The sequence below is a fragment of the Chrysochloris asiatica genome, unplaced genomic scaffold (assembly GCF_000296735.1).
Source record: "Chrysochloris asiatica unplaced genomic scaffold, ChrAsi1.0 scaffold00046, whole genome shotgun sequence".
Taxonomy (NCBI): domain Eukaryota; kingdom Metazoa; phylum Chordata; class Mammalia; order Afrosoricida; family Chrysochloridae; genus Chrysochloris; species Chrysochloris asiatica.
In genome coordinates this window covers 8,039,058-8,055,176 of record NW_006408564.1, presented here as the reverse complement: position 1 = coordinate 8,055,176, position 16,119 = coordinate 8,039,058, and the positions used below count along the sequence as shown (strand labels likewise).

The following is a 16,119-nucleotide window of genomic DNA, read 5'->3' as shown; positions in this document are numbered from 1 at the left end:
CCTGTAAACTTTCACTCAATCCACAATAAAAACCTTAAAAAATAAAAATAAATAAAGACAACTAACTATACACATAGACCTCACCAGAAGGCATACACAGAAATCAAATTGACTACATTTGTGGAAAGAAATGGTGGAAAAGATCCATATCATTAGTCATAACGAGACCAGGGCAGACTGTGGAACAGATAATCAATTGCTCATATGCAAGTTCAGGCTGAAGCTGAAGAAAATTAAAACAAGTTCACAAGAGCCAAAATATGACCTTAATATATTCCACCTAAATTTACAGAGCATCTGAAGAATAGATTTGATGCATTAGACACTAATGACCGAAGACCAGAAGAGTTGTGGGATAACATCAAAAACATCATACAGGAAGAAAGTAAAAGGTCATTAAGAAGACTAGGGAGAAAGAAAAGACCAAAATGGATGTCAGATGAGACTCTTAGACTTGCTTTCCAGCATAGAGATGCTAAAGCAAATGGCCAACTGAGTGGAAGAGATCCGTATTTGTGCCCATTCAAAAGACAGGTGACCCAACAGAATGTGGAAATCATTGGACAATATAATTCATATCCCATGCAAGTAAAATTTTACTAAAGATAATACAAACATGGCTGCAACCACACATTAACAGAGAACTTCCAAAGGTTCAAGCCAGATTCAGAAGAGGACATGGAATGAGGAATATCATTGCTGGCATCAGACAGATCTTCACTGAAGAAAGCAAAGAATACCAGAAAGATATTTACCTGTGATTTACTCACTGCACAAAAAGTTTTGTTTTGTTTTGTGCAAAAGGTTTTTGATTGTGTGGATGACAAGCTATGGACAACACTGCAAAGAATGGTTATTCCAGAATACTTAATTGTATCATGAAAAACCTGTACATAGACCAAGAGTGAGTTGCTTAAACAGAATAAGGGAACACTGAATGGTTTAAAATAGGGAAAGGTGTGCACCAGGGTTGTATTCTATTACCATACTTATTCAATCTGTATGCTGAACAAATAATTAGAGAAGCGGATTATATGAAGAAAAATGTGGCATCAGAATTGGAGGAAGACTCATTAACAACCTGAGATATGCAGATGATACAACCTTGCTGGCTGAAAGCAAAGAGGACTTAACATGAAGATCAAATACCAAACAGTCTTTGGTATGGGTTACAAGAAAACAGTAATACTCACTGCGAGACCAGTAAATAACATCACAATGAATAAAGAAAAGATTGAAGTTGTGAGAGACTTCATTTTGGATCAATCGTCATCAACTCATGGAAGCAGCAGTTAAGAAAACAAATTACGGATTGCATTAGGCAAATTTGCTGCACAAGACCTCTTTAAAATGTTAAAAGACAAAATGTCAGTGTGAAAACTAAAATATGCCTGACCCATGCCATGGTTATTTTCAATAGCCTCAGATGCATGCTAAAGTTGGACAGTGAATGAGGAAGACCACAGAAGAACTGATGTGTCTCAGCTATGGTGTTGGAGAATAAGCTCGGGCAAAGCAATAATTATGAGGTTGGCCCAGAACTGGACACTGTTTCGTTCTGTTGTGCAAAGGATTGCTATGAGTTGGTACCGACTCGATGGTACCTAACAACAACAGTTAGCTATTGGTGCATGGAGGGGATTGTAATCACATAAAGCATATCATGTGCTGAATGTAAAATTGATGATCTGCTCTGTAAACTTTTATTCAATACACAATAAAAAGTTGAAAAAAAAGGATGAACTTAAGTAAAGAATACACAGGAGTACCCTGTACTAATCTTACAATTTTTTTAGGTTTGAAAATATTTCAGAAGAAAATCTTTATGACAATAGAATGGGTAGAGCTGTATGATTTGGAATAAAATTATTTCCAAGATGTATATTTCAGTAAATAAAGGTACAAAATATCGAGTACAATGGAGCTTGTAAAAGTTTGTGGAAAAATGGAACAGAAAGATTTGGAAATTTTCCATGAACTTTTTAAAGTCCCTTCATGTGTGAAAAATTTATATGTATAATCTGTGCATATATACATGTGTGTGTGTGTGCATGCGTGTGAGTACTAGGAACGGGGTCAGCAAATAGTCATTTTTGCAAGTAAACGTTCATGAGAACACAATCATGCCCATTAGTTTCTGGTCTATCTCTAGCTGCTTTTACACCACAGTGGCAGGGTTGAGCAGTTGCATATGACCCACTAAATCAAACTTATTTTCTGTCTGGCTCTTTACAGAAAAAGTGTGCCAACCCCTGGCTTAGAAAATCCAAGAAATATACACAAGGCAGTAAAAAGTTGGCTCGAGGAAGCAGGAATTGGATCTGGGATGTGAAAGAAACCAAATTTTCATTATAAACTCATGTGACTATACAACATTGGTAAAAATAATTTTCAAAACCAAGTAACAACAACAACAAAAAAAGTTAAAACTGCTGATCATTTTCAAAGACACATGCTATTGCTGTCCAAGCCACCCTGCCTGCATACTTTCCTCCCACTTTCTGATAACAGAAGTGAGTCAGTGAATCTCCACAAGGCTTGCTTTCCCTCAGAGGCCTGTGTCACTGAATGTATCACATACCTGGTCTTGTTTTCCCCAGATGATCTGTGTCGGGACCTTGATCTTGTCCATGTTCTGATGGAGGGAGTGTCTTGACTTCTCACTGACGATTTCCAAAAACACTTTTCAGAAAAGGAAAGCCAAGTCAGCACCATGGACAGAGAGCTGACTCCCAAACCCAGGTCACCATCTTCTCTTTCCAGGGGCCCCAGGAAACATCTTGAGTGTCAGAAATTTAAGAAATGAAATGCCATAAAACACTCTTAACTAGCTCAAAACTTAGAGTAGGGCTACTTACGCTTTCGGTAGAAGTCGTTATGAGGGATGCGGACATCGACAAGGCCCTGCAGAATCTATGGATAAACAATCCAAAGTTAGAAGGCTCACTTCCCCAGGAAGAGAAATAAAGTCCTACAATTTATTATACTGTCAAAGCTTTTAGGGTTTAGTTCTCCGAATTCCTTTGGTATATTACATAATGTGGACTTTGTGTGTGGTGCAATGAGTAAATGGGCTCAGCTGCTAACCAGATAGTTAAAAGTACCACTCCACTCAAAGGTACATCAGAGGAAAGGCCTGGCTATCTATTTTAAAACAAAACAAAAAACCAGCCACTGAAGAACCTGTAAGCACAGTCCTACTCTAACATACATAGGGTCACCATGAATTGGAGTCAACTCAACGGTATTATTATTATTATTCAGTGTAATTGGGAGTGAAGGTTTCTAAGACATATGGTGTTTGTTTTAATTAGGAACAAAGTTAGGTAACAATGTAAAGTCCAAAGTCTTGAACATATGGAAAACACCTGTAAAATCTTTTGTGTTTTCCTTCTCTGACAGGTTCCACTTTACACAGGTTCTGACTTTAGTAGGTTTTAGTGTAGTAGTGTAGTGGTTACAAGTCAGGCTGCTGATCTCATGACCAGCAGTTTGAAACTACCAGTGGTTCCACAGGAGAAAGATGAGGCAGGGTTTCTGCTCCCGTAAAGATTTACAGCCTCGGAGACCCTATACAGGGTGGCTCTGAGTCGGGGCTGACTCCACGGCACAACACTACTACCACCACCACCGTATGTTCTGATTTAGTCTCTGGTGACGTCAGACTTTCGTGCCTCTATCCCACACCTGGGTTTACTCCAGCTGTGTCTGCTCTCAGTTTCTATATAAATGCTTTTCCCTAGCTGCCGGAGATCTTATGGTCAGCGTGCTCTTCCCATTGTCGTTGGCCTTCCTCCCCTCCGCCCCCTTCCCTACTCCCAACCCCTGGGCCCTAACTATTACAATACCCCTTTTTCTTTCTGCTAAAACTTCTACCTATCTAACAATAGATTTTTTTTTTTTTTTTTTTAAGTTAGACAACAAAGAATCTGATTCTGGGTGTTTCTTCCCCTGGGCTTCCTCAGAGAAAGACCGTATCTGTGAAATAGACTGAATTTCTGAGAAGAGTACATTCTTTCAATGCCTCATCCTACACCCCGAGGCAGAGTCCAGTCCCTACAATTAACAACAACAACTAAACACCTGAGGCACAGCCCAATCTCTACAACTAACAACAACTAAAAACAGCTGCCTTTGACTCTATGAATGTGTGACCGCACGTATGCAGGGGTTTTCATGATTGTGACTTTTGGAAGTAGAGTGCCTTTCATCCAAGACACATCTGGATGGAGTCAAACTGCCAACTTTGAAGAACTTTAAGGCAAGTTATTAACAGTTTGGGTGACCCTGGTGCTGTTGTGGTTATGTGCCGTGGAGTCGGTTGCGACCCTGTACAGGGTTTCCGAGGCTGTAAATCTTTACGGGAGCAGAAAGCCTCATCTTCCTCCCACAGAACTGCTGGTAGTTGCAAACTGCTGACAGTGACATTAGCAGCCCGATTCATAACCACTACACTACCAGAGCTCCTTAGACTCCTTAATTCCTACAGTGTTGTTGCTGTGTGCCACTGAGTCCATTTCAACTCCTGGTGACACTACAGGTCAGTGGAGAACTGCCCCCATAGGGTTTCCTGTAGTCTTTATGAGAGCAGACCACTGGGGCTTTTTTCCTGCAGTGCAGCTGGTAGGTTCGAACTGCAGACCCTTTGGTTAGGAGTTGAGTGCTAAACCATTGCACTACCAAGGCTGTTTATTCTTACACTAGAGATAATTTGGGAAAAGGAGGCCTCAGGCACTGACTCTCTTCTCTTGGCCTCTATGCCCTTTTCCCTCTCCATGACTTTCAATATCATCTGCTCTGCAGATGACTCTAAATGTATATTCCCAGGCCACACTTCTCTCAGTTCCACTTGCATATATGAGGGGGCTTCAACAAGTTCATGGAAAAATGGAATGAAAAGATAATGGGATTTTTCCATAAACTTTGTGAAGCCCCATTATATAATTACTAACGTGACAGCTCCACTTGGAGGCCTCACAGATCATCTGATTTAACACACCCAAAATGGAGTTCAGGCTTTGTGCCCTAAATCTGCAGTTTCTCGATTTCCTCTTAGTTTTTATCACCCCAATTACTCAAGTATCAGAAATCACCTGAGAGTCTCCATGTTCCCTCAACCCCATTTCCCCAGTAAGCCCTGTCCTTTCTCCCTCCCAGAGCACCTCTAGTCTTCCTCTTTCTCAGCTCCACCACCACGCAGGTCTAAGCCACTACTACCTCCAAGTCACAACAGAAATCTTAGTGAGTTTCTCTGCTTCTGTTTCTGCTCCCTACAGCCTTTCAGTAAGGAGCCCTGGGAGTGCAGTGGGTTATGAGTCGGGCTGCTAACAGCAAGGTCAGCGGTTCCAACCTACCTGCTGCTCAGTAAGAGAAAGATGAGGCTTTCCACTCCTGTAAAGATTTGCAGCCTCAAAACCCTATAAAGGGTCGTGATGAGTCAGAGCCAACTCCATGGCAAACTACCACCAACCGCCCCCTCAGTCCTTCAGTGGTTCTCCTATTGCATTTAGAAAACACCCAGACACCTTCCCATAAGCTATCAGGCCCTCCTCTATGACCAAGACCAGAGCTTCTCAAAATGTTTTTTTCTATTCCCTGAGACTAAGACGAGTTTGATAATAATACTAAGTGTTGTCTTTTTTTCTTTTTCTCTCAAGAACACCACTGCACTAAGCTTACATGCTGTTGTTAAGCACTGTTGAGTCTGTTGTGACTCATGTTGCTGTTGTTAAGTGCTGTTGAGTCGGTTCCAACTCACAACGACCCTGTACAGAGTTTCCGAGGAGTGACTGGTGCACTTGAACCGCCGACCTTGCGTTTCAAACTGACATTGCCCTTCATCGCATTAACCTACAGCACCACACCAGGACTCACAACAACACTGTATAGGGTTTCTGAGGAGCAGCTGATGGATTTGAACCGTCAACCTTGTGGTTCATGGTCCAGTGCCAATAATCCTACAGCGCCACACTATGATACAGCATAAAGCATCACTCTGACAGCTAAATAAGAGTGTTTATGAATATTCCTGTGTTTTCATTTTCTTTTCACTTTTAGCGTCTACAATGGTAAACATGAACTATATCTACTGATGTAAATAAAAGTTTAGTGGGGTCCTCAATAATGTTCAAGACTGTTAAAATCCTTTGATACAAAAAAATGAGAACCTCTGATGTAGCCCCTAACTCTCTTTCTAGGCCCATCACAACTCACTCTCTAGGATCCAGCCCTGTAGGACCTGGCCACCCTGGCCTCTTGGAGCATCTTCAGCTTGTCTATGTTTTTCCCACTTCTGCATACACTATTCCCTCAAAGAGGCTTATCAAAGCTTCCTGCACCCCTAGTTTCCAATCACTGCATCCCTTTCATTTCTTAGATAAAGCTTACTACAATTTGTAATGCTGTGCTTACTAATTAACTGTCTGTCTCCCCCACCAACTGTGTGAACGGTCTTTGCAGGAACTTTCTCACTCTCATTTATTCACCCCCATGCCCACATGTCACAGGTACTACATAGACAGTTGTTGAGTGAATGAATGAATGAATGAGTGAATGGGTATAAGGAGGAGCTTGTGACGGAGGCAGGGTAGGAGCATTGCTATCAAGACCGTTACCTGCTGGGGCACCTTGAAGCGGACATAGGAGCAGAGCTGAAGCATTTCGCTCATCTCTTCTGGGGTGGACGGGATCAAAGGGATCTTCTCAATGGCAGCAGACTCTTGTAGTTCTTTGAGCCGTTGTACAAACTGATTATCAGTTGAGTACTGCAGGCCTGTGAGATTCAAACCAGAACAGCTTGGTAAAACAGCTTGGCAAGATATTTATATACAACATTCCCATTTATGCAGGGAACATCTGCACAGAGCTAATATATTTTAGGTTCGTTCACAAGTATATGTTTTCTCTCTCCAGATTTAAAAAAGAAATTGATACTGTATAGTTAATGCCAAAACTACACTCTGAAAGCACAAGGGGACAAAATCCTTAAAGATGTGGTAAAGCCTTAGTTACTCAAAGTGTGGGCTGTGGGCCAGCAGCATTGGCATCACATGGGAACTCATGAGAAATGCAGAATCTCACCTTCTCTCTGAGCCTCGAGAATCAGAATCTGCATTTTCACAAGTTGTCCAAGATTCCTATGCATGTTAGCATTTAAGAGGCACTAGACAAAGAGCCTGGTAGCACAATGGTTGGACACTTGACTGCTAGTTGGAATGATGGTGGTTTGAACCCTGACCCCAGTAGCTTCATGGAAGAATGACCAGCTGATCTGCTCCAGTAAAGATTACAGCCTAGAAAACCCTGTGGGGGCAGTTCTACTTTGTCACACGGGGTCACTGTAAGTCAAAATTGATTCCATGACACACAACAACAGTCTAGAAGACAATTTGTTTGAACCCACTTCACATCTGTGTCTTTGAGACATTAGCTGAAAACGAAAAGAAAGTCACTAGAGTGATTTACTACTCATTTTTTTGGCCTGGACTCCTTCCTTGTAATGTCTTCATTTGGGGTCAAGATATCTGAAAGCGTGGGGAGAGTAAGTCCTCCACTGACCTGCTCCCACCTCAGGGAAACAGCATCACACAGCTTCTCTTCCTCCAAGAAAGCATACGGCAACTGCTGAGAGCAAACGGCTTCAAGACTGACCTTTATTTCCCATCATCCGAAAGCACAACACAGCTACAGTGGCTGACATTATGCAAGAGTGCAAAACTATTCTACTTCCAAGACTGAGCAATTTCTATATTATCTAGATATGTGAGCTAAGCCCAAAAGGATGATTCTAGAAAGGCAGTGGTATCAATAATATTGGCTCTGCTACAGAAATTCACTTTATAAATCTTCTGTATCCAACAACTCTCTAAAATCTCATGTGGAGTATCATGCGCAGTTTTCACACTGCCATGGGGGAGACTGTAAAATCTATTTTTTCATTCTTTCAAAAATAATCCCAGGCTAAATGTTACATATTGTGGAACAGAAAAAGGACATCAGTGGAACAACTCATGAAATCCAATGTGTGGAGTTTGGTTAATAGTGATATACCTACCAGTACAGGTCCACCCTGCTTTTTGTAAGCTTGCTTTAGACCACTTTAATTTAACAAAAGACCTATATTAGCACCTGTTTTCACTAACAAAAAGAAAGAAAAAGGGGATTTTTCACTTTTAGGAAAAAAAGCAAATAATTGCATCCAGTCTTTGTTTTGCAAAAAGAGGTTAAAGAGTTAGCGGGCACACAGATCAGAGAGAGGGCATCACCAGGCTCCTTCCCCAGACACTACACTATGCATCTCAGCATTGAGCCACCATAGAGCTGAACTGTGTCTGTGAACAATTACTGTGTTAGTGGTATTGTAGGGTTCATGTGTTATTTGGCATGATTTGATAGGTTATTTTTTGAGTCTTAGAATGCTCAAAAAAATTTCCCCATACTAACATGGTTATTGCTTCTTCACTTTATGTCATTTTGCCTTACAAAAGGTTTCATAAAAACACTCCTGTGTTTTTTGGGGAAACCTGTACCGGTTTCTTAGTTGTGACAAATGTACCAGAATAAAAATGGGGGAAACTAGGGGAAGAGAAAATGGGAGTCTGTACTATCTTTGCAACTTTTCTGTAAATTTAAAATTATTTCAAACCAAAACCTTATTATTAATCTAGGTTTTAAAGAAAAATCTGAATTTGTTTCTACTTTTTCATTTTTACATACAAACTTCATTCTAAATTTCCAGTTGAAATTCTTGTAAAATTTTTCTCTGAGCAAGTGAACTCACATTTGAAAAGGCTAGATAAAGCTGTCCTTCTGGATGTGATTTAAAATCTAATAACTTTCCAGAAGGGTTGTTCCATTAGTTCTCAAGCTTTATTATTAAAAGAACAAATGATTTCAGCTATGGTGATCGTGAAAATGAGAAACCCCTTTGGGGGCTCACTTTCCATTTCAATATCCTTAATAGCACTGAAAACTATTAACTTTCAAAGCGGCATAAAGATTTTAAAGGTCAATTTAGTTAAGCTTCAGTAAAACGTGTAAGGGTTCAACTCATGGCAGGGCTCTAAAAGGGGCTTGTGGGTATGAGTTCTATAAAGGAGGAGGTTGTGAACATGAAAGGACTTCAAAAAAGCCACAGCCTGGGATTGGTTCTTATCCTGGTGCCAGCATTAATGTATATTCTTTGTGCCTCAATGTTTCACCTATAAAATGGGTATGGTAGCTTGATCTTGGTGGTAATTATACATGTAAAACGTCATGGAAATGTATACTTAAAATTTGGGCAATTTACTATGAATAAATCATCTCAAATAAAGTACTAAAGAAAGAGTGAGAAGGAGAATGGGAAGAGAGGGGAGAAAAATGAAGATTTTTCTCTCTGAGATATTATAAATCCAAGTTTGAAGACTTATGGAAGAAAAATGAATTTAAAAACAAAACTTCAGATGATACTCTCTAGAGATATATTACAGCTCAAGTGGGCATGTACAGAGAAACTAAAGTTTGCTATGTTTTTTTTTTTAAAGATCACAGAGTTTTCAGCAAAAAAAGGAAAGCAAAAATAGATCCTCACCTCACAGAGTTAACATGTTATCGTGAGAATTAACTCCACATAAAGAACTAAACTCATAAGGGATCACTCAACGTTGGATGTTATTATTATCACTGTATTTCCAAGTGTTAATGTACTGCAAAACCATATATGCATTTTAATTTATCACCTCTAATTTTCTGTAGTATAAGGCTGGCTGTACATTTTTACAAGTTAGTATGACAGGATTATTCTATAGCTATCTTATGGAGTACTAGGGTGGCACTAGTTAGGATAAGAACTCAACCTGGTCAGTTTGAACTGTAAGAATGGTGGTTCAAACTCACCAGTCCGATCCTCGGAAACCCTACACAGGGTCACTCTGGGCACTTAACAACAACAACAACACGGTTGGTGAGAAGTGTCACTAAAACAATGTGTATCGACAGTATTCATTATAAAGATGATGCTGAAAAAAGTCATAGCACACACAGGCCACATGTTTCTTCAGCATTCCAGACCCTGTGTGCTCAAGCTCCTTACCGGGATATTTGAGCTTTGTAACTTACCAGCAGGGCACACGAGGGATAGGCTGCAGATATCTGATGGATAGTAAGCAGCGTACACCCCAGCCACATGACCGCCCATGGAGGTGCCTACCAGATGGAAGGGTTTTTTGTTCAGCTTGAGCAACTCTACAAACTAAGAAGGAAAAGGAAAACGAGGCTGTTATAAAGCGGTAGAAAATTATAATTAAAGAGTAGAAAATTGTACTTCCTATGGGGAGCTCTGGTAGCGTAGTGGTTACGAATTGGGCTGCAAACCTTAAGGTCAGCGGTTCGAAACTACCAGCTGCTCTGTGGGAGAAAGATGAGGCTTTCTACTCCCGTAAAGATTTACACCCTCGGAAACCCTATACAGGGTCGGTATGGGTCGGAACCGACTCGATGGCACATAACAACAACAACATTGTTGAAACAGGAGTCCTCATGTGGCACTGTAGGATAAACATTAGACTGCAAACATGTTTGAACTGCAAGGCTGGTGGTTCAAATCTACCAACCGCTTGTCAGAAATTCTACACAGGATTGTTATGAGTCAGAACTGACTCGATGACGCCCGACAAAAACATTGTTGAAACAAGATCTAAAAATCTACTAGATCTATTTTTCAGTCAAATGTTTCTCTTTGCCTGGGTACAAGTTACTGATGCTCATTTATAAGGACCCTCTTAATTCATGAGTTGGCAAACATTTTTATAAAGGTCTAGGGAGTAAATATTTTCTACTTAATATATCATATCATCTCTGTTGCAACTAATTGACTCTGCTGTTGTAGCACAAAAGTAGCCAAAGGCAATAAACAAATGAATGAACATGGCTTTGTTCCAATCTAAATTAATTTACAAAAACAAGTGACAGACCATATTTGTACAGAGGCTATGGTATGCCAACTTCTTCCTTAATGCAAAGTCCTTTCCACCCCCACCCCATTCATCTACCTACCACCCACTCATCCATCCACTTACCTAGTCAGCCAGCCATCCACCTACCACCTATCCCTCCATCTACCCATCCAATCATCCACCTATCCATCCATCTACCCACCCATACATACATACATCTATTTAACCAACCACCTGCTTATCCAGCTATCCATCCACCCACCCATCCATTCCTCCATAAACTACCTAGTCACCTACCCTCCCACCCACCTATTGAGCCATCCACCCACCTGCCCACCCACCCATCCAGTCAGTCATTCAACCATCTAAACAGTATTTATCAGTTATCAATTATATACCAGGAAATAGAGCAACATGTTTAGAATCCTGGTATGGCACAGTAGAATAAGCAATGGTCCTCTAGCCACAAGATTGGTGGTTCAAATCCACCAGCCACTCATTGGAAAACCTATACAGGGTCACTATGAATTAGAACTGGCTCAACAGCACTTAACGACAGCAAAAACATAGCCACATGCTTTTAATACAGCAAAGAGCCAAAGACTTCATTAGAATACACCATATATGGGAAGGCAGGCATGGAATAAATATCCTCATCTGAGGGATGGGGTGAGGAGAGAACCAAAACCAACTCAATGTCAATCTGAAACTTGTTGTTTAGTGCTGTCAAGTGGGTCAGACTCATAGTGACCCTGTGTAGTGTTTCCAAGGAGTGGCTGGTGGGTCTGAACCAATGACCTTGCTGTTAACAGCCCAATGCTGTTAACAGCCCATTGCCACATCAGGGCTCTAATCTGAAATTTATAGGCTAGTAAATTCTGAAATGGCTCACAAGCCATTTGGTAAGTGAGATAAGGGTACCTATTCATATTTACTTGTATCTGCAAACAAAAATGATGGAAACATATATTGTTGTTATTAAGTGTCTTTGAGTTGATTCCAACTCATAGCAATCCTGTGCCCTGAAATGCCCAGCTGGAGGGGCTGGAGAGAGATTTCAAAATAAGACAAAATATAGAGAGCACCACTCGTTCAACCTCACCAACCAGGGAGAGAGGGTATTATGGTCATCAAATAGCTAATAAGCAGAAAAATAAACCCCAGAGAAGGATATGGTCTTGAGAATTTGTAATCTTCTCTTTGAAAGAGCTGAAAAAATGGCCTGTATTATATTTCTTCAAAACCAACCACAAGAGGCTTAGAGGACAGTCTGCACAGGCTTAGAGAATGCATTGGAGACAACATGGAACCCTGCCCTCCAGACTTGAGCATGCATTCGTGGGCAGGACTCAGTCTGGGCAGTTTGGGTGATGCCTCCTGCTTACCTGGTGGATCCTTTTGACTTGCCCATCTATGGACAAGTCATCCAGGGAAGAGCGAGTGGTCCCCTCATGTCCTGGCATGTCCACGCAGACCAAGTGCAGGTTCTTCGGAAGAAACTGAGAACACACAGGCCCAGAGAGTTAGTATGTTGTGTGTAGGATATGTTAGCCCTTGTTTCTAGGTGACCTGGACAGCCATCACTGGAGATGTATGAACCTGGGCCACTTAGTGTTTTACCCCAGTAAAACCTGATGTGAATGAGCATTGCACAGGCCCTCTTCCTCATCTTTTGAAACCTTTCCATACTTACTCCAGTCACATGACTACTGACTTGGAACGAGAGGGGCGTTCTGTTCTCCCAGGCCCTGGCCAGTTCCAACAGCAGCACAGCTTTCCTAAGAACCATGTCTGATCACCCTAATTCTGGTTTCAATGGCTTTGTGTGTGTGTGTGTGTGTGTGTGTGTGTGTGTGTCTAATTAAGGTCTAATGCTAGGTGTGACGATTATCCTAAAATATCTTGCTCCTTTGATAAGTGCCACTCTCAACAAGGAAAAACCAGTTATCAACAAACAAATATCCAGTTGTATGAAGGCTGCTTATCTGAGATGGGGTCAGGAACAAGAAGCTCATAAACACATGATGACTGTCCTCAGAGGAAAATTTGAAAATAAGAACACAGGTAAGTAGAGGATGAGTGAGCCTTGTACTCCTGGCATAAACACTTGGGACCATTAGGGCATAATTCTGCTTTAGGGGGGACCTGGAGATACTGCTGTCCTAAGACTTCTTCTACTCTGGCCTCACAAGCCAGTTACTCTGACCAAGTTAACAAGTAGCCACACCCAAGTTAACCAGGACAAAAAAAATGAGTGATTTGGGAAACTATCCCAGAAAGTTGCTAGATCAAGACTGTGTCTCTAAAATGCCTTAAAAAGAAGAAGCAGAAGCTGAAGAAAAAGAGAAGAGACAAAAGCAAGGAGAAGAAACAGGAAAACCTGGAGGATACAAGAACAATTTGTTTTTAAGCCTACATCAACATGGCAGTTCTGAGATGAAGCTGGGTGTCAGCGTCCTCTCTAAGAATGATTCATGAAGTGAAATGATTGCTAAGGCACAGTTTTTACAAACAGTATTCAACTGAATAAATATTTGTCTCACAAATGAGTTTGAAAAATACATCATTGCATTAGTTTGTAAGATCCTTTGACTCACAGTCTGGTTCCCTTTGCTTTCTGCCATTTCATGATGACATCATGTCCAACTGTAAAACCCTTCACTCAGTGACAGACACCCTCTTGTGAGAGAAGAATCTAGAACCTCACCTTGACCACACTGAGCCACATATCCTTGTGTGCAGAGAATCCATGGAGCATGAGGATAGTGGGTTTGTGCCCAGGTCTGCCACGGAAGGAATAACAGAATTGATAGTCTTCATGGTGGGCATAGCGGACCTGCATGCCCAAAGTCCTCCGCCAGTACCTAGGGAGGAAGCATTAAGGCAAAACAAAATCAGCGCACTCCAGGGAAGTGACTTCAAGAGGGGGCACAGGTCCCTTCTGTTAGTCTTACTCAGTGGAAAGCAAGCACTTCAACCAGCCCTTGTCCTCCATGTAAAAATCTGGGGTCATCCAGAGTGTCACCTTCAAGGAGTATTAAGCAAAACCATACCGGAAAGCACCTGAAATGAACCATTCTACTAATCACTCTAGGATGGAGAAAAGAGGTGTTTTCTTCAGAAGTATAGCTCATGTAATAGCCTTGTATTAATACATATTCTAAAGATGTTAAGAGTGTCAAGTTGTTTCTTAAGAACTGTCTATGTTAGAGAGGAATGTAAAAGTTAAAGTGAATAGAAGTAAATGCTGCTAGCTGTTGATACATGGAGGGGACTGAAATCATTGTTATGAAGGAAAGTACATGATTTGTTGAATTTAAACTGATGATCTGCTCTGTAAACCTTCACTTAATTCACAATAAAAGGTTTTTAAAAATCTGTGGTGGTTCTCTGGCTTTATTACAGACAATTTATGGCAGTAGCTGGAAAGCTCAGCTTCTGCTGGTTGCATAAGACTTGGCAGTGATGGAGTTTGGCTTCAAACAGATTTCATTTTGAAATAATCATCTAAATAAATTGAACTTTCTGCATTAAGAATCCCTCCAAGACAGAAGATAACATTAATTCACTCAGAGATGCATTTTGTGATATACTTTGCACCAAACAGGTAGCCAAGTCTTGCAAATGCAAAAAATATATAAAACATGGTAAGTGAGATAAGGATACCTATTCATATTTACTTGTATCTGTAAACAAAAATGATGGAAACATATATTGTTGTTATTAAGTGTCTGAGTTGATTCCGACTCATAGCAATCCTGTATAGTTTCTGAGGAACAGCTGGTGGTTTGAACTATTGACCTTGTGTTTAGCAGTTCAGTGTTTGTGCTACAGCACTATATCAGGACTTCCAAGACACTCTTAAGATGAGTATCTGTAGGAACAGTTTGATGTCAAATGTGTGTCTTGGTATAGAGTGTACCTTTCTATGAATTAAAAAAAAATTATAGGTACCCTTCCAACCACACTAAAACATCTTTAACATCATAAATACATAAATGGCATATTCTGATTAAAAAAAAAAAAAAGGTGAGTACCTGGGGTGGAGGTAGGGAATTAGGTGACAAGTAGGTGGAGTGGGGGAAGAGCAGTGGGAGGGAAACTCTTCACCTGCTCCTTTAAATACTTTTTAATGAACATATTGTCAAAACAATAAACCACTAAAGCCAGCGATAATGAAATGGAAGAATTCTACCAATTTATTTAGTCTGAATTTGATCAAACATGCAAACAAGATGTGTTGATAATTGGCAGACAATTGAAATGCAAAGATTGGAAACAAAGAGGAAGAATCAGTAGTTGAATAATATGGTGGCAGACATGCTACTGGAGATCACTTGATAGAATTTTGCAAGACCAATGACATCTTCATTGCAAAGACCTCTAAGACTATACATATGGACTTCACCAGATGGAATACACAGAAATCAAATTGACTACATTTGTGGGATGAGATGGTAGAAAAGCTCCAAATCATCAGCCAATACAAGACCAGGAGCAGACAGACCATCAATTGCTCATATGTAAGTTCAGGCTGAAGCTGAAGAATATTAAAACAAGTGCACAAGAGCCAAAATATGACCTTGAACTTATCCCATCTAAATTTAGACATCATCTCAAGTACAGATTTGATGCATTAGACAATAATGAGGGAAGACTAGAAGAGGTGTGGGATGACATCAAGCACATCATATAGAAAGAAAGCATAAGGTTGTTTAGAAGACAAGGAAAAAGGAAAAGACCAAAATGGATATGAGAAGAGACTCTGAAACTTGTTCTCCAGTGTAGAGATGCTACAGTGAACAGCAGAAATGAGGAAGTCAAAGAGTTGAATTTCAAAGTGCAGCTCTCCATAAGACCTGGAATTAGAAATCAAAAGGGAAGAACATGCTCAGCATTTCTCAAGCTGAAAGAACTGAAAAAACAAAAATTCAAGCCTCAAATAGAAATATTAAAGGATTTTATGGGCAAAATATTGAATGATGCAGTAAGTATCCAAAGAATACAGAAACCAGAGAATAAACAAGTTGGTGGATCAGGAGGAAGTGCAGTGAGTAGCTCCATCAGCAACATACAGAATATCAGACAAAGCAGGCTCAGGGGATGGTCCCAGAACTCTGAACCACATATAAAGGAATATTTAGAAAGTTGGAAGGCTTACAGCTAGGAGAATTTGTAGCAGAAG

General features: G+C 40.5%; 1 protein-coding gene across 1 annotated transcript in view; it reads right to left on the bottom strand.

Annotated features, from left to right (window-relative positions):
• Window positions 1–16,119, bottom strand: part of ABHD6 (abhydrolase domain containing 6) — an 84,585-nt gene that overhangs the window by 10,156 nt on the left and 58,310 nt on the right. The window contains exons 4-9 of the mRNA XM_006862080.1: window positions 13,642–13,798; window positions 12,320–12,433; window positions 10,099–10,231; window positions 6,615–6,772; window positions 2,859–2,913; window positions 2,582–2,682 (exon numbers count right to left, since the gene is read on the bottom strand). Of these exons, the coding sequence (XP_006862142.1) occupies window positions 2,582–2,682; window positions 2,859–2,913; window positions 6,615–6,772; window positions 10,099–10,231; window positions 12,320–12,433; window positions 13,642–13,798 (718 nt within the window). The remainder of the gene's footprint in view (window positions 1–2,581; window positions 2,683–2,858; window positions 2,914–6,614; window positions 6,773–10,098; window positions 10,232–12,319; window positions 12,434–13,641; window positions 13,799–16,119) is intronic.